Source organism: Garra rufa, chromosome 21, assembly GCF_049309525.1.
Source record: "Garra rufa chromosome 21, GarRuf1.0, whole genome shotgun sequence".
NCBI classification, from domain to species: domain Eukaryota; kingdom Metazoa; phylum Chordata; class Actinopteri; order Cypriniformes; family Cyprinidae; genus Garra; species Garra rufa.
Window position 1 is genome coordinate 2,821,563 of NC_133381.1, and position 25,061 is coordinate 2,846,623.

Consider the following 25,061-nt stretch of genomic DNA (forward strand, 5'->3'; position numbering starts at 1 on the left):
GTATCACAGGTTCCAAAAAAATATTAAGCAGCACAACTGTTTTCAGAATTGATAATAAATCATATTAATATGATTTCTGAATGATCAAGTGACACTGAAGACTGCGGTAATGATGCTGAAAAATTCAGCTTCGATCAAAGAAATAAATTAGATTATTAATGTATATTAAAATAGAAGAACATTGTTTTACATCATAATAATATTTCAGAATATAACAATTTTTTCTGTATTTTTGATCAAATAAACAGCCTTGATGAGCATTAGAAATGTCTCTAAAATACATTAGAAATCATACAGATCCCAAACTTTTGACTGGCATTTGTCTTGTTTTCCAATATAAATATCTAAACATGCTTACATTAACATATATTTACTTAAGATGCAAAATGAAGATATAAAGTGTTTATGATTAAAACAAGAACAAATATCTGTCAGTAGGGAATGAAAACTTGTTCTTTTGGATTAAGATAAGATAGATATTTGTTCATGTTTTAATCAGAAACTCACTTTATTTTGATAAATTGAATTTCTCAGAAAACAAGACATATCTTCACTATTTGTGATTCTCCAGTAAATGTGTGTTGATTGAAAAATCTTTGGGCATTTGCCTGGAAAACAAGACAGAAATCCTAATAAGTGTGATCCAGTGTGATCAGAAGGTACAATATAAATCATTTCCATATTAAAGTTAAGCTATTTTATAGTTATTTTATATCAAGTTTCTAAATAGCAGTTTCAACTCTATGCTGCCTGGATGAGAACATATTGTGTTCCCTTTCATTTATTCCTTCAGTTAGTTTTGAAAAAGTATTATCTTAAAGTTTATCTTAATAATAACGTTAGATAATGTTCTGCAAACCAAAAACTAACGTTCTGGGAACATTAGACAAACTTTTCTGACTAACCAAAAACACCATAAAAATAAGATTCTGGGAATGTTAGATTAACGTTCCCAGAATGTTATTCAGCATCGCTGTGTGTTGACATGATTTGAATCCCGTGGTGTGTGCAGGTGACCCGGATCGACGGGACGGTGGACAGTCCTCCGTGTCTGAAAGTGACCCATAAGACGTTCGGGACTCAGAACAGTAACGCTGACATGGTGTTCTGCAGACTCAGTATGCCGGTGGAGTTTCACTCCTGCTTCAGGAGCAGCGCTTACACGCACATCAACGGCCTGTGTGAGGAAGAGCCGCTCAAACTCAAACACAGGTCAGACGTCAACATCTCATTCAGCTCCAAGAGATATGACTGGCATTCTCAGGGGTTTTCTCTCATGTTCTCTGGTTCCTCATTGTTTGATCAGTAGTGTGTGTGTTTATCATGTGAATGTTTCTAAAGGCATCCAGTGAAGTCCACTAAACACTCGGATGAAGGCAGGAGAACAGACTACAGCAGCATCACTACAGTAAGTTCTGCTTCAGCACTGAACCTGTTCTCATTCAAAACAGTTTTTGGTTCATGGCTGTTATGAGAATAAAAGGTTATCGTTCTGTAATTTAGGTTCTTTCTATGTGTTTTTCATTGAAACAGCAAAAATGTTCAGCAGTTCTCTTCATATTGTGATCTGAATCATACTGTCCAGCTGCAAACAAGAGCAACATATGATCAGTTTCATCAGTCACATGTCTCTCCAGCTAACAATATTTGCTTCCCAGAATGTTAGTTTTTAGTTCCTAGAACGTTACTTTTGATGGTTTGTTTTTGGTTAGTCAGGAAAGTTTTCTTAGCATTCCCAGAAAGTTTTTTTGTTTTGTTTGTAGAACGTTTCCTGAACATTAATCTAACATTCCCAGAATGTTTGTTTTTGGTTCCCAGAACGTTATTCTAATGTTACTCTAACGTTCTCAGTGTTATTTTTTTGTTCCCAGAAATGTTTTGGTTTTCTAACGTTCCCATAATGTTATTATAACGTTCACAGAACATTCGTTGTTTTGGTTCCCAGTAACATTCCCAGAATGTTAGTTTTTGGTTCCCAGAACATTATTTTTATGGTTTGTTTTTGCTTAGGCAGTTAAGTTTTATTAATTTTCCCAGAATGTTAGAATTTGGTTCCCAAAATGTTATTCTAGGTTTTTTTGTTTTTTTTTTCCCCCATAAAGTTTTTTTTTTTTTTTTTTAGAATTTTATTCTAACATTCCCATAACGTTTTTATAACGTTCCCAGAACATTATTTTTATGGTTTGTTTTTGCTTAGTCAGCAAAGTCTTATTAACGTTCCCAGGATGTCATTTTGTTTGGTTTGTAGAACATTTCCAGAACGTTAATCTAATGTTCCCAGAACGTTATTTTTTAATGGTTTGTTTTTGCTTAGTCAGCAAAGTTTTCTTAACATTCCCAGAACGTTTTTTTGTTTTGTTTGTAGAACGTTTCCAGAACATTAATCTAACATTCCCACAACGTTATTCTAATGTTACTCTGTTGTTCTCAGAATTATTATTTTTTTGTTCCCAGAAAATTTTTGGTTTTTAGAAAGTTATTCTAACATTCCCATAATGTTATTATAACGTTCACAGAACATTTGTTTTTGGTTCCCAGAACGTTATTCTAATGTTACTCTTAACGTTCTCAGAATGTAATTTTTTTTTTTTTGTTCCCAGAAATTTTTGGTGTTTAGAATGCTAATCTAACGTTCCCATAATGTTATTATAACATGCCCAGAATGTTCGTTTTTGGTTCCCAGAACGTTATTCTAATGTTACTCTAACATTCTCAGAATGTTATTTTTTTAGTTCCCAGAAAATTTTTGGTTTTTAGAAAGTTATTCTAACATTCCCATAATGTTATTATACTGTTCACAGAATGTTCATTTTTGGTTCCCAGAACATTATTCTAATGTTACTCTAACATTCTCAGAATGTTTTTTTTTTTTTTTGTTCCCAGAAATTTTTGGGTTTTAGAATATTATTCTAACGTTCCCATAATGTTATTATAACGTTCACAGAACATTCGTTTTTGGTTCTCTGTAGGTTAAATTGTAGGTTATTTAATAACAACCATCATGCAACGTTTTGGGAACGTTATTTTATGGTAACAAATTAAATGACCTAAAAAGAAAGTTCCCCCAACATTAATATTTGGTTCCCAAAAAAATAACCAAACGGGAACCAAAAACTAACGTTAGGGGAACGTTCTGTGTCCGCTGGGTGCTCAGGAAGTGTCGTGTGTGTCCTGCAGTACTATCACTCGGTCAGGATATTCGCGGGTCAGGACCCGTCCTGCGTGTGGGTCGGCTGGGTCACCCCTGACTACCATTACTATAGCAACCACTTCAGCCTCAGCAAGAACCGCACGGTGACCGTCACCCTGGGAGACGAGCGGGGTCGCGTGCACGAGAGGTGAGCGCTCGTTACCGTGTGATGCGTTGCTGTTGGTCATGTGACGCGCTGACGTCTCTGTGTCATGTGACAGCGTGAAGAGGAGTAACTGTTATATGGTGTGGGGTGGAGACGTCACCAGCGCCGCTCACTCCTCCAGCCGCAGTAACGTGGATTTAGAGATCGGGTGCCTCATCGATTTGGCCACAGGACTGTTGACGTTCACCATCAACGGCAAAGACCTTCCCACATCATACCAGGTACCTTCCAGAACTAGAACCAGAACTGGAATAACTATGACTAAAAGCTTTGGGTCTCAAATCATCAGTGTAGGCTACACATGCCACTTTTGGGCTGCGTTTTGGTTTGTAGCTTCACCGAACATCAGCAAAACTTTGATTGACAGCCCTTGCATTTACCGTTTGCCATAGAATCAAAGCCCACAACCGGAAGATTGACACTCAGCCACCGGGATCTTGTTACTTATTCATTACTAACAACATGCTAGTGACATGCTTATCATGCTAGAAACATGTTAGCAACATGCTAGCAACTTGATAATCATGTTAGAAACATGCCAACAACATACTAATCATGCTAGAAAAATGTGAACAACATTCTAATCACGCTAAAAACATGTTAACCTGCTAATCATGCCAACAACATGCTAGCGAGAAACATGCTAGTAAGATGTTAGTAACAACATTCTAATCATATTTACAACATTTAATCATGGTAAAACATGTTATCAACATGATAATAATGCTAACAATATGTTAACAACATGCTAATCATGTAAGAAACATGCTAGCAATATGCTAATCATGTTAAAACATGTTAAAAATGTTAACAACATGTTAACAATGTGTTAACAAGTTAGCATGCTAGTATGCTAGTTACATGTTAATCATGCTAAAAACATGTTAACAATGCTAATAATATGTTAACAACATGCTAGTGACATGCTTACCATGCTAGAAACATGCTACCAACATGTTAGTAACTTGTTTATTGTGATAGCAACATGCTAATGCTAGTGACATGCTAATTATGCTAGAAACATGCTAGCAACATGTCAGTAATTTTACTAATCATGCTAGAAACATGCTAACCATGCTAGAAACATGCTACCAACATGTTAGTAACTTGCTAATCATGCCAAAACATGCTAAACATTCTAATTATGGTATAAAGAAACTGGCAACATGGTAGTAACTTGCTAGTCATGCTACGAACATGTTAACAACATGTTAATCATGTTAACAACATGTCAATAATGCTAACAACATGCTAATCATGGTAACAAAATGCTAAAAGCATGCCAGTGACATGTTAATCATGCTAGTAACATGTTAGCAACATGTTAGTAACTGGCTAATAATGCTAATCATGCTAACAACATGTAAAATATGCTAATCATGCTAGAAACATGTTAGCAACATGTTAGTAACTAGCTAAATCATGTTAATCATGCTAACAACATGTTAGTAACTGGCTAATCATGCTAAAACATGTTAAATATGTGAATCATGCTAGAAACATGTTAGCAATATGCTAATGATGTTAAAACATGCTAATCATGCTAACAACATGCTAATGCCATGTTAATCATGTCAATAATGCTAACAACATATTAATCATGTTAAAAACATGTTAAACATTCCAACAACATGTTAATTATTTTAACAGTATGTTAACAATATGCTAATCAATATGCTAATCAAGTTTTTAATCTAGTTATTTATTGAACTGTTGTAACTTTTAGTAACTTTTGGGGAAAACGGAACTCTTGGTGTGATATTGATGAAATGATATAAATCTAAATCAAATGGCACATCGTTTAAACAACAGTTACGATAGTATCGCAGATCACAATTATGATAGAAACATGTTAGCAAACTTGCAAATTGTGTTAGCAACATGCTAATCATGCTAAAACATGCTAACATGTTAAACATGCTAATTATGATAGAAACATGCTAGCAACATGCTAAAAACATGTTAACATGTTATCTGTTTTTCTAAAAGACTGTTGTCTTCAAAACTTTAAGATGTAAATTAAACTTAAAATTAAATAAAACTCAAACTCTTAGCTTTTAAAACTTTGTAAAACTTTAAAAAGCCAACTGAAAGTTTTGTATTGACAAACTTTTCATCTAGTTATTTATTGAACTGTTGTAAAAACCAGTATCGCATTTATAATCTGACTTCTGGAGTGCACTCTGTAGGTGTGTTTTGTTAGGTTTTGTGATTTACTTAACGATGTCAAATCGCACATTGTTTCTATATTCTCACAGATGATGTATTGCACAGCCCTATTTGACATAAATATATGGAGTGTTGGGTGACAGTGGGCCAGTGGCTCTGCTCTGAGTGTGTGTTTGTGTTCAGGTGGAGCCCAGCACTAAACTGTTTCCTGCGGTGTTTGTGCGGCCCACCAGCTCCAGTCTCTTCCAGTTTGAGCTGGCCAAAATCAAGGTGAGCACAGCTAGTGTTTAGAAGAGGAGCTAACTGTGTTCTTGAGCTGCTCTCTGATCAGAGTTATTCTGACCGTTCTCCTGCAGAACGCCATGCCCATCTCATCCGCCATCTTTAAGAGCGAACACAAGAATCCCGTTCCTCAGTGTCCTCCTCGACTGGACGTCCAGAGCATTAACTCAGTGCTGTGGAGCCGGATGCCCAACACTTTCCTGAAGGTGGAGACGACTCGTGTGAGCGAGAGACACGGCTGGATGGTGCAGTGTGTGGAAGCGCTGCAGATGCTGGCCGTACACATCCCTGAGGAGAACCGGTACACGCCTCACATTTCAGAATTATCAGTTATATTTAAAAATCAAATACATTCATAAATATTTTACAATCCTGAAAATGGCAATTTGTAAATACAAATAATATTTTTTATATATTATTGTGTTTTTAATAAAAATGAAATACTTTTGTAAATAAATTATTTATTTCAATTAGGCTCATAAATATAATTGATAAAAAAAAAAAAAAGAATTCAATTTTTTTAAATGTAATCATATTTTTTTAAATGAAAAGTAAATACATGTCTGTAAATTATATATATATATATATATATATATATATATATATATATATATATATATATTTAAAAAATTTAAATAAATAACATTTATAATAGGTTTTATTAAAGTGAAATTACATTAAAAAATAAATGCATTTAACAATATAATACATTTGTGTTTTTGAGTTAAAATTATTAATATAAATGTGTAATTATTATATTATAAGTATAATTAATGGAATTTTTTTTGTAAATCTGATGATGAGTGTCTGATTTTTTTTTTTAGTTCAAATATTTAAAAATAAAATGTAAAGATAATTCTATTTAATGTCGCAAAATTAAATGTATTTTTGCATTAAAATTGAATATTGATAAATAAAACAAATTTATATATTTTTTATATATATAGATAGATATATAATTTAGTTTTTATAATTACAATTAAATGTAAAAAAAAAAATAAAAAAATAATACATTTTATATATTTTAAATATTAAGTAAATCTATGAATATAAATTACTTATATATAATACATTTTATGTGTTTTAATGAATGTCTAAAATGAAAATAAAATACATCTATAAATGTAATTAATTTTATTTTTTTAAACAAATTCCATTTTCATTTTATTTTTCAAGCTTTAATAATTTTTTTTATGGATTTAATTTTAGTTTGTTAACTATAATAACCCCAGTATTTATTATGGCTATTTTGCACATTTATATGAATCATGAAGACTAAGAAATAAGTCTTAAGATGAGCTTGCTGCTTTTTCTTCACTATCCACTTTCTTCACTTCTTTAACACATCTATTGATTTTTTTAAAATAAAATAAAAAATGTAGTTTCGTAAAATGTTATTTGAAAGAAATCAATACTTTTATTCATCAAGGCAACATTAAATGGATAAAAAGTGCCACATTACTGGTCTATTTCACATAAATGCAGTTTTTTCAAACATCTGTAAATCCTGAAAAAATAAAATCTAATCAGTTTTCCTTAAAATACTGGGCAGTGCAACATTCAAATTAATTTCTAAAGCGAAAATAAAATACATCTATAAATTGAAATAACTTATATAGCCTATATGTGACCCTGGAGCACAAAACTTAAGTCGCTGGGGTATATTTGTAGCAATAGCCAAAAATACATTGCATGGGTCAAAATTATTGATTTTTCTTTTATGTCAAAAATCATTAGGAAATTAAGTAAAGATCATGTTCCATGAAGATTTTTTTGTAAGATTCCTACTGTAAACCTATCAAAATGTAATTTTTGATTAGTAAGATGCATTGCTAAGAACTTAATTTGGACAACTTTAAAGGTGATTTTCTCAGTATTTTGATTTTTTGCATCCTCAGATTCCAGATTTTCAAATAGATGTATCTCGGCCAAATATTGTCCTATCCTAACAAACCATACATCAACAGAAAGCTTATTTATTGAGCTTTCATATGATGTATACATCTCAGTTTTGTAAAATTTAACCTTATGACTGGTTTTGTGGTCCAGGGTCACATATTATATTTATAAATATAATTCATGTTTTTTAAATTAAATTTTAAAACATTGTGATGACTGAAATTAATTAAAAAATATTATTTATATATTTAATACTATCAAATTCCATTTTAATTAAATATGTATTTTTATTTATTATATACTATTTATTGCCATTTATTGAGCTTTTATTAATTTATTTTTTAATAATAATAATTAGTTTCTAATAATTATTTGAGTTTTTTGATAATAATGTAATAGTGTAGTTTGATGAGATGATGATTATTGCTGGTGCCGCAGGTGTGTGGACATCATGGAGCTGTCGGAGCAGGAGGAGCTGCGTAAGTTCCACTATCACACGCTGAAGCTGTACTGCGCTCTGTGCGCTCACGGGAACACGCGTGTGGCTCACGCTCTCTGCAGTCACCTGGACCAATCGCAGCTGCTCTACACCATCGACAACCAGTACCTGTCGGGAATGCTGCGCGAGGGCTTTTACGACGTCCTCATCAGCGTACACCTGGAGACGGCCAGAGCCGCCCGCCGCATGATGATCAACGAGTTCATCATCCCCATCACCGCAGAGACACGCAGCATACGCCTCTTCCTCGACTCCTCCAAACGACACCGACCGCCAGGAGTCGGCCTCAGCACCTCCCTCAAACCGAGGTTATTATACTTTTGCATTTGTAAAAGAGTACTTCACTTCCTTCCTTTCTTTAGTCACAAAGAAATTGTTTTTTGAGGAAAAAAAATTTCAGGAATGTTCTCCATATAGTGGACTTCTGTGGTGCTCGTGAGTTTGAACTTCCAAAATGCAGTTTAAATGCAGCTTCGAAGAGCTCTAAACCATCCCAGCCGAGGAAGAAGGGTCTTATCTAGTGAGACGATCTGTCATTTTCTAAAACAAATTTACCATTTATACATGTTTCAATTGTTCATCTTGTCTAGCTTTGTACTCTAGTTCAAGACAATCTCAATTTTTCCTCCAACTTCAAAATCATCCAACCCAGTGTTTACCCCTTTACAAAAAAGGTAAAACAGTGATGTATTTCTTTAGGAATGAAACTATGCTCCGTTTTTAGGAATTAAGGCGAGACACTGCAGGTGAATAGGATAAAAAAATTAACTAATAGTTATCGCCTTACTTATCCAATTGATTGATTACATTGATAATTGCAAACATTTTTTGTATTGCAAGTTTTCTAAAATGTTAGGTTCAGGTCATTATTTCATGAAAAATGCATACACTCACACATTTGCATACATTTCTAGTAGAAAAATCTAAACACTGGATGAAGTCAGTTTTTAAAATTCTTGTTTATTTATTTATTTTTTGTTATATTTGAGTCAAAAGTTTTTACAGAGGGAATTTTGGGTCGCCATAATTCAGAAGAAACTTAGGACAGACAGGAAACACAATTTTTTATAGTTTTCTGGAGAATAAAATGTATAAAATCAAGCAAATTATATATGAACAAATCACTCTGTAAAAACCTTCAGGATATAGACAGGAATAAAAATGCTCAGTGTGGTGTGTGTAAGTGCTGCTGAAGTGGAGATTTATGGCTCAGTGTAGGAGAAAAAACTCTTGGCCTTTAAAAATATGCATTGTAATTGAAATCTATTGACGCAAATAGATAAAGTGCTATAAAAGAAAGACTTAACAGTGTCTTTTGGGTGTTTTCTTTCCACTAGTCTGAAAAAACACTTTATGAAACAACAAAAAGCCCAAAATCTCAAACTTGACAGGTGCATGAGAAAACAGCATTTTTGCCTCGTTTTAAACAGTGGTTACAAGAATTGTCTCATTGTTTGGCTTTGTTAAAAGAAAACCTGAAACATTTTTCAAAGTGTGGAATACCTTTATAGTTTTTTTTTTTTTTGAAGGAAGCTGATCCAAATCTATTTTCTGGGTAACATTTCTTAACATGTATCATCTTAGGACATTTATACAAATGGGTTAAAGCAGAAAAAAACAAGTGTAATACTGCTTTAAATTGTTTTTCCAAATTTTTTTTTTTAATGTTTTCTTTATTTTAATTGAATTGCATTTTTGTTTTTCTGAGCAAAACATAAATATCATGCATTTTTCTCTAATTTACAGAAGACACCCAGTAAAATGTCATTCAGTGTAAGTCAGGCATATTTACAACAAAAATTAATTTGTGACATAATAAAAGACTTACATTCGTCCCAAATACTAATTAGTTGTAATTCTACATTTTTATAATGTGCCACTATCCTAGGTTTTGCCCATTTGTCAGTAAGAATGTTTTACTTACTTACAACACAATCAAATTTAATACGCACACTTATTCTTTTATATATGTGACCCTGGACCACAAAACCAGTCTTAAGTCGCTGGGGTATATTTGTAGCAATAGCCAAAAATACATTGCATGGGTCAAAATTTTTTTTTTTTTTTTTATGCCAAAAATCATTAGGAAATTAAGTAAAGATCATGTTCCATGAAGATTTTTTGTAAAATTCCTACTGTAAACATATCAAAATGTAATTTTTGATTTGTAATATGCATTGCTAAGAACCTAATTTGGACAACTTTAAAGGTGATTTTCTCAGTCTTTTTGATTTTTTGCATCCTCAGATTTCTGATTTCAAATAGACGTATCTCAGCCAAATATTGTCCTATCCTAACAAACCATACATCAATAGAAAGCTTATTTATTGAGCTTTCATATGATGTATAAATCTCAGTTTTGTCAAATTTAACCTTATGACTGGTTTTGTGGTCCAGGGTCACATATTGCAATATGTACAAGTCAGAATAAGCATCATGTTTGAATTTTGAAATAAATATTGTTACACTAAATGACAATGTAACATTATTTCGACCCAATGTTGACATTTTATTCTCCAAAAACTTATTCGAAACCTTCAAAGTAAACACTTTACATACAATTAATGTGCTTTCCATGGACATAAAATCACTTTTGTAAATGTGTTTCTTTAACGTCTTTGACCTATGTGCCATTGTTTTGACATCTATGTGTCCTTTTTTTAATTATTCTTTATTAGATTAAGAATAATTAAATTTTAATTAAAAGATTATTAATCTTTTCATGTTAAAGTTCCTAAAAATAAAAAATAAAAAACAGCGATGTAGGATGATTTTGAAGAATAAGATGGGAGTTTTTCAACATAACCTACCGGTCTTGAACAGGAGTGCATGTGCAGAAGTTCACACAGAGCTAGACAAGACGAGCATTTGAGAATAAAAAGTACATCAATTGTATTCTTTTTTAGAAAATTACTGATGGTTTCTCTAGATAAGACGCTTCTTCCTCAGCTGGGATGGTTCAGAGTCCTTTGAAGCTGCATTTAAGCTGCATTTTGGAAGTTCAAACTCAGGGCACCATAGAAGTCCACTATATGGAGAGAAATCCTCAAATGTTTTCCTCAAAAAAAAACAAAACATAATTTCTTCACAACTGAAGAAAGTCAGTCATGAACGTCTTGGATGACAAGGGGGTGAGTAAATGATCTGTGATTTAATGTTCTGGAAGTGAACTACTCCTTTAAAGCACTCTTTTTGATCCACAGGTTGCACTTCGGTCCGCCGTGCTTCATCAGCACCAAACGCGAGCAGCACCTGTACAGCCCTGAGATCCCGCTGGACGTGCTGAAGGAGAAGGCCATCAGTATGCTGACGGAGGCGGTGCAGGGCGGAGGAGACCACATCCGTGACCCCGTGGGAGGAAGCGTGGAGTTCCAGTTCGTGCCCATCCTGCGGCTCATCGGTACGCTGCTCACCATGGGCGTCCTGACCAGCCGAGACGTGCACAAGATCCTGCTGCTCATCGAGCCCGACGTGTTCGGGGAGCGCAGGGAGGACGGCCCCAGAGACGCCACGGCCAAAGAAGGGCTGACGGGAGCCGAGGAGAAGGCGGTGGAGGCCGGAGAGGAGGAGGCCAGAGACGGGAAAGCGCTGGTGAAGGGACTGCTGGAGAAGAAACTCCCAGAGTCTGTCAAACGACAGGTGAGAGCGTCACTACATCAGGCTGTAATGCTTTCTTAAAATATGATAGACACACTACTGCACTGTAAAAAAATAATAAAAAAAAGATTACAATATTGCAGCATCATTCTTCTTTCTTGCTGGATTTGTCCCTTTTAGAAAAAGTTAGTTTAAACCACTTCAATGGGGATAGGCTAATTTCTTTATTTTGTAGACTAATCTCCACTAACTGCAGGGAAAATATGGAGAATAAACGTTTGCCATTGTGTTGAGATATAAATGAAAATATAACAAAAGATGAGCGGCAGACTGTCAAATTTGTAAATAAAACAAAGTTCAAAGATTTTTAACTCTAAAACATCCTTTCTCATTTCTCATTTGTGACCCTGGAGCACAAAACCAGTCTTAAGTCGCTGGGGTATATTTGTAGCAATAGCCAAACATACATTGAATGGGTCAAAATTATTGATTTTTCTTTTATGCCAAAAATTATTAGGAAATTAAGTAAAGATCATGTTCCATGAAGATATTTTGTAAAATTCATACTGTAAACCTATCAAAATGTAATTTTTGATTAGTAATATGCATTGTTAAGAACTTGATTTGGAGAAATTTAAAGGTGATTTTCTCAGTATTTTGATTTTTTCCACCCTCAGATTACAGATTTCCAAATAGTTGTATCTCAGCCATTGTTGGCCAAATATTGTCCTGTCCTAACAAACTATACATCAACTGAAAGCTTATTTATTGAGCTTTCATATGATGTATACATCTTAGTTTTGCAAAATTTATCCTTATGACTGGTTTTGTGGTCCAGGGTCACATTTGGTCACTCCAAAATTCAGAAAAATAGACAGGAAACACTATACTTTTTACCAAATTTTGGGGAATAAAATGTTGTATAAAAATTATTTAAAAAATGGAGATAGACAGGAATAAAAATGCTCAGTGTGGTGTGTGTAAGTGCTACTGAAGTGGAGATTTATGGCTCAGTGTAGGAGAAAAAACTCATTTTGAACATTTAAAAATATGTATTGTAATTGAAATCTGTTGACACAAATGGATAAAGTGCTATAAAAGAAAGACTAAACAGTGTCTTTTGGATGTTTTCTTATTACCAGCCTGAAAAAAACACTTTATAAAATAAAAAAAGCCCAAAATCTCAAACTTAGATAGATAGATAGATAGATGCATGAAAAAAGTATTTTTGCCTGCAGTGTCTCCCCTTAAGAAAAAATGTTATTTGCCTAAAACAATTTTTTTTTCAATGTCTCCAAATTAGGAATTTTATTAACAATATTGTAGCATCATTCCTCTTTCTTGCTGGATCTGTCCCCTTTAGAAAATGTTACTTCAAACTTTAATGGGAATAGGCTAATGTCTTTATTTTATAGACTCCACTAACTGCAGGGAAAATATGGAAAATATATGGTGTTGAGATATAAATGAGAATATAACAGAAGCTGAGTGGCAGAGTGTCAAATTTGTAAATAAAACAAAGGTTATTAACCCTCAGGCATCCTTTGGGACAAATTTGGGGAAAATATTTGAATTTAAAAAAATCACTCATTCAATTGAAATTTGAATAAGCCTATTCTGCCCTACAAAGCAAAAAGGCAGTAACTGCATTTTTGGTCAAAAATGAGTTATTATCGTTTTCATGACATTCAAGGCATCCTTTGTTATGTGACGAAACATCTTATCTCAAATGTGTCGTTTTGTAGAAAAATGGTAGTCGTTTGTACAGTAATTGGATTACAGGCTGGATGACAGGATAACTTTAAAGTCATTTTTCTCAGTTCTGCACTCGGCGTAGTTACTGCCTTTTTGCTTTGTAGGGCAGTTTAACACATCCGTTTTTTATTTAGAATTTTGTCGAATAAAAACAGTCACTAAGACATACAAAACCAAATGCTGTTTTGACTGAATCTCATCTGTTGTACTGATTGTGTTTTTCTGCAGATGTGTGAACTGCTGCACTATTTCTGTGACTGTGAGCTGAGGCATCGCATCGAGGCCATCGTGTCGTTCTCCGACAGCTTCGTTTCTAAGCTGCAGTTTAATCAGAAGTTCCGCTATAATGAGCTGATGCTGGCGCTCAACATGTCGGCCGCAGTCACCGCCAAGAAGACCAAAGAGTTTCGTTCTCCGCCGCAGGAACAGGTGCTTCTTTCTCCTCCAGTCACATGATGTCTGATGTCATTTCCTGTTACGGTTGTCATTTCTCCAGACTTAACAGCATCATTTTCTCTCTGTTGTGTCTGGTTAAGGGGAGACACTGCAGGCAAATACAGTTTTTTCATGCACCTGTCAAGTTTGAGATTTTTGGTGTTACATAAAGTGTTTTATCAGACTAGTGGAAAAAAACATCCGAAAGACACTGTTAAGTCTTTCTTTTATAGCACTTTATCTATTTGTGTCGATAGATTTCCATTACAATACATATTTTTAAAGGCCAGGAGTTGTTTCTCCTACACTGAGCCATAAATCTCCACTTCAGTAGCACTTACACACACCACACTTTACATTTTTATTCCTGTCTATATCCTGCAGGTTTTTACTGAGAGATTTGTTCATATATCATTTGCTTGATTTTATACAACATTTTATTCCACCCAAAATGTAAAAAAATACATTGTTCTAAGTATTATCTGAATTATGGAGTGCCCAAAATTCCCCTTTGTAAAAACAATTCACTCTAATATGTCAACAAAAAAAAATTAAACAAGAATTTTGAAACTGACTTCATCCAGTTTTCAGATTTCTGTACTAGCAATGTATGCAAATTAGTGCATATTTCGTTAAATGATGCCTCATTTGCATATTCAAACCTAACATTTTAGAAAACATGTAATACAAAAAATGTTTGCAGTTGCCAATGTAATCAATCAGCGGAGTAAGTAAGGTGATAACTATTAGTTGCTGTTTTTTTACTCTATTCGCCTGCAGTTTCTCACCTTAAATCTCTCTGTTTCAGATCAACATGCTTCTGAACTTTAACATGGGTGAGGACTGTCCGTGTCCAGCAGACATACAGGAGGAGCTGTTTGACTTCCACGGAGAGCTGCGGCTGCACTGCGGTACGTTCAGCAGCTCATAATAATGTGATCACATACAACAATCATTTCTCAAATATGTACTGCTTTATATGTAATGCTTTCAGCTGATTTCCTATTGAACTGTCAACAACTGAACTGCAGCTCAAACTATTTCAAATCTAGTGAATTAAGCTACAAACTCCATCATAATGCACTATGTGAACATCTAACATGTATTTTAAGCTGCAGCTGGTCACATTAATGGAGTGTTTCACTAGTTAGCTGTAAACCGCTTACCTCACCTCAATATGTTCCTAGATTTGGAATGGAAATATGGATATTTTATTTGTAAACATCATACTTGTTTGCTTATTTCAGTTAATGTCAGTAAACTTTTAACTATAAACTGAATTGAACGATTCGAATTCTTATCTGAAAAGATGGTTTGCGAATTTTTGATTCAGATCAGAACTTTGGAGTGAGTTTTTTTATTCATTAAAATTCAGATCAGGACTGTGGTGCGGGTTCTCAAATCTTTTGATTCAGATTGGAATTTTGGACCCTAGATTACTTGATTCAGATCAGAATTTCGGTGCAAGTTTGTACACCTTTTGATTCAGATTGGAACTTTGGAGCGGGTTTGCGAATCATTTAGTGAACTGAACAATTCGCAATCCGTGCTTCGAGTTCTTATCTGAAAAGATGGTTTGCGAATCATTTGATTCAGATTGGAACTTCGATGCAAGTTTGCGAATCTTTTGATTCAGATCAGAACTTTGGTGTGGGTTTGTGAATCATTTCGTGAATTGAACAATTCACAATTAATCTGAAAAGATGGTTTGCGAATCATTTGATTCAGATCTGGGCTTTTGATTGTGAATCATTTGATTTAGATCACAACTTCAATAATTTCAAGATTTTTATGATTTGCAATCCACGCTTCCAGTCCTGGAATGATGATTTGTTACTTCGGAGTGAGTTCTCAAATCTTTTGATTCAAATTGGGACTTTAGAGAATTTTGCGAATCATTCAGTAAATTGAACAATTCGCAATCCTTGCTTCAAGTTCTTATCTGAGAGATGGTTTGCAAATCATTTGATTCAGATCACAGCTTCAGAGCCGTTTCGCGAATCATTTCTCGAATTTAATAATTCACAATCCGTGCTTCGAGTCCTGAAATGATGATACGTTACTTTGGACTTTGGTGTGGGTTCTTAAATCTTTTGATTTTAGATCGGAACTTTGGAGCGGGTTTGCGAATCATTTGATTCAGATCAGGACTTCAGATCGGATTTGCAAATCTTTTTTTTTTTTCCTCAGATTTCTTTTATTAAACAGTAGAAACAATCAAATCATTAAAGGGATAGTTCGAGCATTTAAGACATGAAGTTGTATTCAATCCTTATCAGCACTATAGTGTATACACACTGACCCACACTGCGTTCACCTCCCTGGTCAGAGTTCTGGCCGCTGGAAGTTTTTCAAGAAAGTAGTCACGGTTAGTTTCCGGGGCCTCAAAACTGTGCGTTTTTACGTGAAAAAAATATATGCGTTTCAAAGCTTGATTAATTTACATCACAAAAAACACTCCTGACAAAAATCATACCTCAGTTTTAATCGGCACTATATTCTTTCCGTTTCCATCAATCCGCGCTGCTGTCAGTTCGCACGTTCCGATCAGCTGTTGATAGCGCAACTCGCTGACAACATGTCTGACTACGAAACTTCTGATGATGAAACCAATTTTAGCACAATGTCAGACGGAACAGACGATATATATACTTTATATTAGACCTCGTTTCACGTGATTTCCACAGCAGTCTAAACATCAGATTGTTTACTGTACAGTTTAGACATGGGATCTCCAGTCCTCGTGAGCTACTGTCTTGCTGGTTTTAGTTTTTCTCTGATGCAACACACCTGACTCAAATCAACGGGTTATTAGCAGGCTTGGACAGAATGTCTCATTTGAGAAAGGTGTCCTGACATAGGAAAACATCGAGCTGCAGGAATGTAGCTCACGATGACCGGAGTTGGAGATACCTGGTTTAGACCTACCTGTATGTGACTTCAAGCACACTTATAAACACGATGATACCGACACACGTTCCGCATAGTTACAGACAATAACAAATATAGCAAAGCATCATATTTTGTTGTGTTATATAGATTCAATTAAATTCATTATTTATGACATTTGCCGATTTTCTCACCACATAGACAGTCGATTATTGTCGATGCTATCACTGCCCCGGTTAGAATATTCTCAGTGTAACGTTAGCCTAAAAACCGACGTTAGCTTCAAAATAAACCTGTCGTATGCGACATAAAGTTAGTAAATAGAGCTTACCCGTGGTACTGGTACAGCAGAACTCTTTAAAATCCGTTTTTTGATTTTTCCTCCTTGGTTGGGGATGTAATCGTCTTCACTGAAGTGAGCACTGCACACACGAAAATCCTTGATACTGGATATTTTAGCTCCCGCAGAGTAGCCGATGGCAACCAGCCAAAGCTGTCTCATAACTATATCAGAAACAGGAAAACGATGGAATCTGAACGGCGATCCCTGCACATTCTTGTGGTCACAACCTGGGAATTTACAAGTTCGCACCATTGTTAATTTTCTACTTTTTACGTCGTTGTCATTCGAGTGTGTAATGGAACAGCTGATCGGAACGTGCGAACTGACAGCAGCGCGGATTGATGGAAACGGAAAGAATATAGTGCCGATTAAAACTGAGGTATGATTTTTGTCAGGAGTGTTTTTTGTGATGTAAATTAATCAAGCTTTGAAACGCATATATTTTTTTCACGTAAAAACGCACAGTTTTGAGGCCCCGGAAACTAACCGTGACTACTTTCTTGAAAAACTTCCAGCGGCCAGAACTCTGACCAGGGAGGTGAACGCAGTGTGGGTCAGTGTGTATACACTATAGTGCTGATAAGGATTGAATACAACTTCATGTCTTAAATGCTCGAACTATCCCTTTAAGGCAGTACAGTTATAAAAACAAAACAAAGAAAATAAAAAAATAAACTATACACAAATAAAAATTCCTTAAAGAAAATTTACCATGGTTTTACTATAGTAAAAGTGTAGTAACCATGTTTTTTGTACAACCACAGTTTTACTACAAATGCCATGAATAAACTTTGATTAGTGTAGCAGTCAAATTTCAAAGACATTGTTTGACAAGCGAGATCTCTGTTTGAAGTCCTTAAAAATCAACAAAGTAGTGCTTGAAAACACAGAATTTTATTTTTACAGTATCTGTACAAACCCTGTAATTAATATTTTATTAATTTCCATGACTTTTCCTGGTCTAGAAATCACACTTTTTTGTAAACAAGTCTTCCTCATGCAGTATATCCAGCTTTAGCTCATTTGAATGCTTGTTTTGTCTCGTTTGAAAGTGTTTTGAGTCACTCTGAGGCCGAATTTGACTGAAGCAGATGTTTGTTTGAAGGTGTGGCATTGTGGGTAAAGTGCTGACGTTCTTCATCTGTGTCTCTGCAGGGATTCCAGTGGAGGAGGATGAGGAGGATCAGGACTCGTCTATTAAAGCTCGTCTACTGGCTCTGGTCTACAAGATCAAGGGTCAACCGCAGAAATCTGAGCGCGAGCCCACGGAGAAACAGCAGAGCGCTCCCTGTAAGATCCTGCTCTCGCTGTCCTGTCGTATGATCGCTTAGAAACCGGTTTGAAATCTCGCGGATCAGATGTGCTTTCTGGTGGATTTCACAGTGAACGCAGACAGAAAGTGTGGATTTGTGTGTGATCACAGAGAAACGTGTCATTCTGCTGCGACTCCATCTGACTTTACTGACAGGAAAAGACAAATCCTGTCAACAACATGTCTCATATTTCACCCTAATAACATAAGATTAAGGCAAATTATTTTGCACATAGAAAATAAAGACATTGGGCCTTATGTGGATGACAATTAAACACCCCTTTGTCAATTCTCTTTACACTAATAGGAATTTAGGAATTAGTTTTTTATTTTTTTAGAGTGAAATATGAGCTGGACATGTTTCTGTGTGAGATTCATATTTTTTTATTTTAAGTTATTTTGTTTTATTTTTAGGGTGAATGAGACAAGTTTCTGTGTGAGGTATTTTTATTTTATTTTTTATTTTATTTTTAGGTTGAATATTAGGCATGTTTCTGTGTAAGGTTCACTATTTTTATTTCATTTTTTATTTTTGTAGGATGAAACATGACCCATATTTATTTATTTATTTATTTATTTATTTTTAGGGTGAATATGAGGCATGTTTCTTTGTGTGGTTAACGATTCTTATTTTATTTTATTTTATTTTATTATTTTTGTAAGGTGAAACATGACCCAGATTTATTTTATTTTATTTATTTCTATTTTATTTTATAATTTCATTTTATTTTATTTCATTTTATTTTAGGGTGAGTAATAGACATGTTTCTGCGTGAGATATTTTTATTTTATATTTATTGTTTTTTATTTTATTTCATTTTTAGGGTGAATATGAGGCACATTTCTGTGTGAGGTTCACTGTTTTCGTGTTGTTTTATTTTATTTCATTTTTAGGGTGAATATGAGGCACATTTCTGTGTGAGGTTCACTATTTTTATTTAATTTTTTATTTTGTAGGGTGAAACATGAGCCAGATTTATTTTATTTTATTTTATTTTATTTTATTTTATTTTTAGGATGAAACATGACCCAGATTTATTTCATTTTATTTGTTTTTATTTTTATTTTATAATTTCATTTTATTTCATTTCATTTTATTTTAAGGTGAATATGGGGCATGTTTCTGCGTGAGGTTCACTATTTTTATTTTATTTGTATTTTTTATTTTTGTAGGGTGAAAGAGATGTGTAAGAGATTTTTATTATTTTATTGCAGTTTATTTTATTTCACTTTATTTCATTTTATTTTTAGAGTGAATATGAGGCATGTTTGTGTGTGAGGTTCAATAATTTTATTTAATTTTTTTTAATAGGGTGAAACATGATCCAGATGTTTCTGTGTGAGATATTTTTATTTTATTTATTTATTTTATATTTATTGTTTTTTATAGTTTTATTTATTTTCAGGGTGAAATTTGAGATGTTTCTGTGTGAGGTTCACTGTTTTTATTTTGTTATTTTTTATTTTTGTAAGGTGAAACATAAGCTAGATATGTTTCTGTGTGAGATTTATTTTATTTTTTCTTTGTTTTATTTTTAGAGTGAATGAGGCATGTTTCTGTGTGAGGTTCATATATATATATATTTATTTTTATTTTTAATTATAATTTTTTTTTTTTGTAGGTATTAAGATTTATTTTATTTTATTTTTTAATTTTTGTAGGGTGAAACATGAGCCAGACATGTTTCTATGTGACATTTTTATTTTATGTTATTTTTAGGGTGAAATATGAGGCTTGAGTGAGGTTCACAGTTTCATTTCATGTCGTTTTGAATCATGAGCTGGGTGTGTTTCTGTGATTTACTCAAACAGTTCAGGGGTTTAATGCAGAAAACTGCTGCAGGTTTGCTTTGCTGATGGCAGTGTTTTTCCCGTACAGTGAATGTTCCACACACTCAGGTTTAGCTCCATTAGGTGTGTGTCGCTCCTGAGCTCAGCGTTTGTTCAGTGTGACGTTTCTCTGGGGTCTCAGCGGGTCGTTCATCAGCGCCGCCTCTGATTGGCTGCTCTATAAAACACTTATTTACCGCCGACAGACAGACTCGCGAGGAGAGTGATTGACAGTTGAGCTGAATGCATGGTTTTCTCAGTAGCAGTCGCTCTAATGGAGTCTGTGAATGAACTCACACTCGCTCTCCTCAATCTGACACACATCTGGAGGATTGAAACCACAGCACCCCCTCCACTCTCATTATACCACAGTACTCACAGTATTTGGACCACTGTTTAGGAGTTATGAGTGATTTTGTACTTTTGATCGCTGTAGCGCCCCCATCAGGCCTATTAGGATGGGTCTTGGCCTACCATCCCTCCGAGTTTCAAGTCTCTATGACTTACGGTTTGATCTGCACAATCAGTTTTACGTGAAGATTGCAGATCTGTGACCATTCTAACAATTACAATAGAGTTTCAGCGCTACACGCTTAAACCCCGAATAAAAATAACAAAACAAAATTACAAATTTTTTTAATTAAAATGAAAATGGGGAAATATAAAAAAACTAATTAAGAATATTAGTAAAAAGCTCTAATTTTTTTCATCAGCTTCATTTGTTTGTGTGTTGAAGTGAAGCTCCAGCTGATGTTTCAGACTTCAGTTCAGTGTTTGAGTGTCTGTACAGTGAGAAACAGAAGCGTTTCTCTGCAGACGGGGTTTTTCTCCGGTGAGAGCAGAATATCCTCATATGAGCCGCTGATCAATGGCGTTTTAATAAAGCCTGAAGGCTTTCACTCTCTAATGAATTCACTTGTGATATTCTATTTATAGCAGCTCCTTCTCATCTCATTATTGCGTTAGAGATTGAAAAGCAGCTCAACCTGAGATCTAGCCGTCTGTGCATTAGCAGCTCATTTAGAAATAAAACTCTGATGATGACCTTTACAGTCATGGTGTGAAAGTGTTGGTGAAAACACTCTCTTATGTATTTGTAGAAATAGCCAAAAATACCTTGTATGGGGCAAAATTATAAAAAAAAAAAAATTATGCCAAAAATCTTTAGGATATTAAGTAAAGATCATGTTCCATGAAGATATTTTGTAAATTTCCTACTGTAAATATATCAAAACCTAATTTTTGATTAGTAGTATGCATAGCTAAGAAGTTCATTTGGACCATTTTAAAGCAGATTTTCTCAATATTTAGATTTTTTGCACATCAGATTTTGAAATTTTGATTTTCAAATAGCTGTATCTCGGCCAAATATTGACTGTTTTTGTGGTCTAGGGTCACATGTCAATTGTAGCTTATGCTTGACTTGACTTCCTTGACTGTTTCTAAACCGGTTTGCTTTGCACAGCTTCACTAGGGGAATCAAGTGATTCATAATCTAATTAATCAAGAAATTAATCAAATGAATTGTCAATTAATTGCACATCAATTTTGGCTTGAAAAATGGCCCCCATTTGAAGTCATTAATGATGTTAAGTGAGAAAAGCAAAAAAGTACCTTTAAAAGTATCTTTAGAAGTAATGTTTTGAGTCAATATTGCGTTAATTTAAATGTAAATTATGCTCTAAATATGAAACTGAAACCAGCAAGTCACTGTCTTATTGAGTGAATCATTGAGTCATTCACTCAACCAATTTGTTCAAACAGCTGAATCATTTGAAAATGAATCAAGTGACTGTCTTAATGAATGAATCACTGAATCACAGACTTGATTTGATTCAGTAATGGCATAAACACTTTTAACATAAACGTTTCCTGATATGTTATTCACCCCCATGTCATCCAAAATATTCATGTCTGTCTTTCTTCAGTTGAAAAGAAATTAAGTTTTACGAGGAAAATATTCCAGGATTTTTCTCCATATAGTGGACTTCTATGGTGCCCGCAAGTTTGAACTTCCAAAATGCAGTTGAAATGCAGCTTCAAAGGACTCTAAACCATCCCAGCTGAGGAATAAAGGTCTTATCTAGTGCAACGATAAGTTAATTTCTTGAAAAATAATATTTATACACTTTTGAAATCCCAAATGCTCTGTGTGTGTTCAAGTTCAAGACAGTTAGGGTATGTCTAAAAACTCCCATCTCATTTTCTCCTCCAACTTCAGAATCATCCTACATCGCTACAGAAGTACCGACCCAGTGTTTACAAAGTGAACGTGCAAAGATCAAACGCCCTTTAGAAAACAAAACAAAACTGCGATGTGGGATGATTTTGAAGTTGGAGGACAAAATGAGATGGGAGTTTTTAGACATACCCTTACTGTCTTGAACCAGAGTGCACAAAGCATTTGGGGTTTAAAAATGTATAAATGTTATTTTTTTAAGAAATTAGCTTATCGTTTCACTAGATTAGACCTTTATGCCTCAGCTGGGATTGTTTAGATCCCTTTGAAGCTGCATTTCAACTGCATTTTTAACCTACGATCCATTGAGCACCATTGAAGTCCACTATATGGAATAAAATTCTGGAATGTTTTCATCAAAAAACAATTTCTTTGCTGTTAAAGAGAGACAGACATGAACATCTCGGATGACGTGGGGGTGAGTAAATTGTTCTTCTGGAAGTGGAGTAATCCATTAACACATGAATTGTTCTCCTCTGTGTGTGTTTGTGAAGCGAATCTGAAGGAGCTGATTTCTCAGACGATGGTGAGCTGGGCTCAGGAGACGCACATCCAGGATCCGGAGCTGGTGCGGCTGATGTTCAGTCTGCTGAGACGACAGTACGACAGCATCGGCGAGCTGCTCAGAGCCATGAGGAAGACCTACACCATCAGCGCCGCCTCTGTTCACGACACCATACACCTGCTGGCGTCTCTGGGCCAGATCCGATCGCTGCTCAGTGTGCGCATGGGGAAAGAAGAGGAGCAGCTGATGATCGACGGACTCGGGTGAGTTTAAGAATGTAAAACACCTCTTTCAGTCCATCCTCGACCACTAAACAACAGTAGCTGCATTTCCATTACCCCTTCAATTGCAGATTGCAAATACGCCTAATAGAAATGCGTCAATTGCACAATAAACTCCCATATATCACAAAAAAGTTTTTACGCTCGCATGAGGTGGTTTTTAAGGCAGTTCGAAAAAGGAATATTTCACAAAACAGCAATGGAATTGGCTTTTTCGCATTTACAGGTTACATTCGATTAAATAAAGCTGAAATCACACAAAAATTCGTAGACTTATCACGAGAGAGAAAAAAAGTTTTAGTCACATAACATCGGTTAATGGAAACGCCGTCATTTCGCAATACTTTTTAATCAACGTTTGTGACCCTGGACCACAAAACCAGTCTTAAGTCGCTGGAGTATATTTGTAGCAATAGCCAAAAATACATTGTATGGGTCAAAATTATTGATTTTTCTTTTATGCCAAAAATCATTAGAAAATAAAGTAAAGAGCATGTTACATTAAGATTTTTTGTAAAATTTCTACTGTAAACATATCAAAATGTAATTTTCGATTAGTAATATGCATTGTTAAGAACTTAATTTGGACAACTTTAAAGGTGATTTTCTCAGTATTTAGATTTTTTTGCATCCTCAGATTCCAGATTTTCAAAGAGATGTATCTCTGCCAAATATTGTCCTATCCTAACAAACAATATCAATAGAAAGCTTATTATATGATGTATACATCTCAGTTTTGTCAAATTTAACCTTATGACTGGTTTTGTGGTCCAGGGTCACATTTATAAAATATCGCCAAAGTTTTGCACAAATCTGTAATGGAAATGCGGCTAAATATGCAGCAGTTACATTGCAAAAAACATTTTTGTTGTGTTTTTGTCTTGCTTCTGAGTTTTTAAATTCTTGAATATGTATCTTGACACTGATTTTTATTTATTTAATGTTTTTGATGTTTCTGTTTCTGAGACGAGGCTGCATTTATTTATTCAGAAATACAGTAAAAACTTTAAATATTATTGCAATTTAAAACAGCTGTTCTCTATGTGAATATCTGTTAAAATGCAATTTTTTCCTGTGATCAAGGCTGAATTTTCAGTATCATTACTTCAGTCTTAAGTGTCACACGATTCGTTAGAAATCATTCTAATATACTGATTTGCTGCTCAAGATGTGTAAGTTTAAAAAAAAATATATTAATCTTTTATTCATTAAGGCTGCATTAAAGGGTCAAAAGTGTCAGTAAAGACAATTATAATGTTGCAAACGATTTATATTGCAAATGAATGCTGTTCTTTTGAACTTTCTATTCATCTGTGAATCCTGAAAAATAAAATGCATCATAGTTTCCACAAAAATATTGGGCAGAACAGCTGTTTTCAACATTGCTAAAAAGCAGAAATGTTTGTTGAGTAGCAAAATTCAGCTTTGAACACAGAAATAAATTGCATTTGAACAGATATTCACATAGAAAACAGCTTGTAATAATATTTCACAATTTTTACAGTGTTTTAATATCAATGCAGTGCAATGCTCTCATTATAAGGATTTTTATACACAGCTGCTTAAAAGTTTGGGATCAGTAAGATGTTTTTTAAAGACGTCTTTCCTTTTAATCGAGGCTGCATTTATTTGATTAAAAATACAGAAAAAATTGTGATATTGTAAAATAA

The 25,061-nt window shown here is 34.3% G+C and overlaps 1 protein-coding gene across 1 annotated transcript in view; it reads left to right on the top strand.

The window, feature by feature from the left end:
* The window catches only part of LOC141296225 (ryanodine receptor 3), a 214,001-nt gene that overhangs the window by 67,591 nt on the left and 121,349 nt on the right, over positions 1-25,061 (top strand). Inside the window, 12 exon segments of the mRNA XM_073827498.1 lie at positions 1,013-1,154; positions 1,350-1,408; positions 3,178-3,338; positions 3,412-3,577; positions 5,709-5,795; positions 5,882-6,108; positions 8,145-8,513; positions 11,409-11,844; positions 13,786-13,986; positions 14,801-14,903; positions 18,380-18,514; positions 23,100-23,373. Of these exon segments, the coding sequence (XP_073683599.1) occupies positions 1,013-1,154; positions 1,350-1,408; positions 3,178-3,338; positions 3,412-3,577; positions 5,709-5,795; positions 5,882-6,108; positions 8,145-8,513; positions 11,409-11,844; positions 13,786-13,986; positions 14,801-14,903; positions 18,380-18,514; positions 23,100-23,373 (2,360 nt within the window).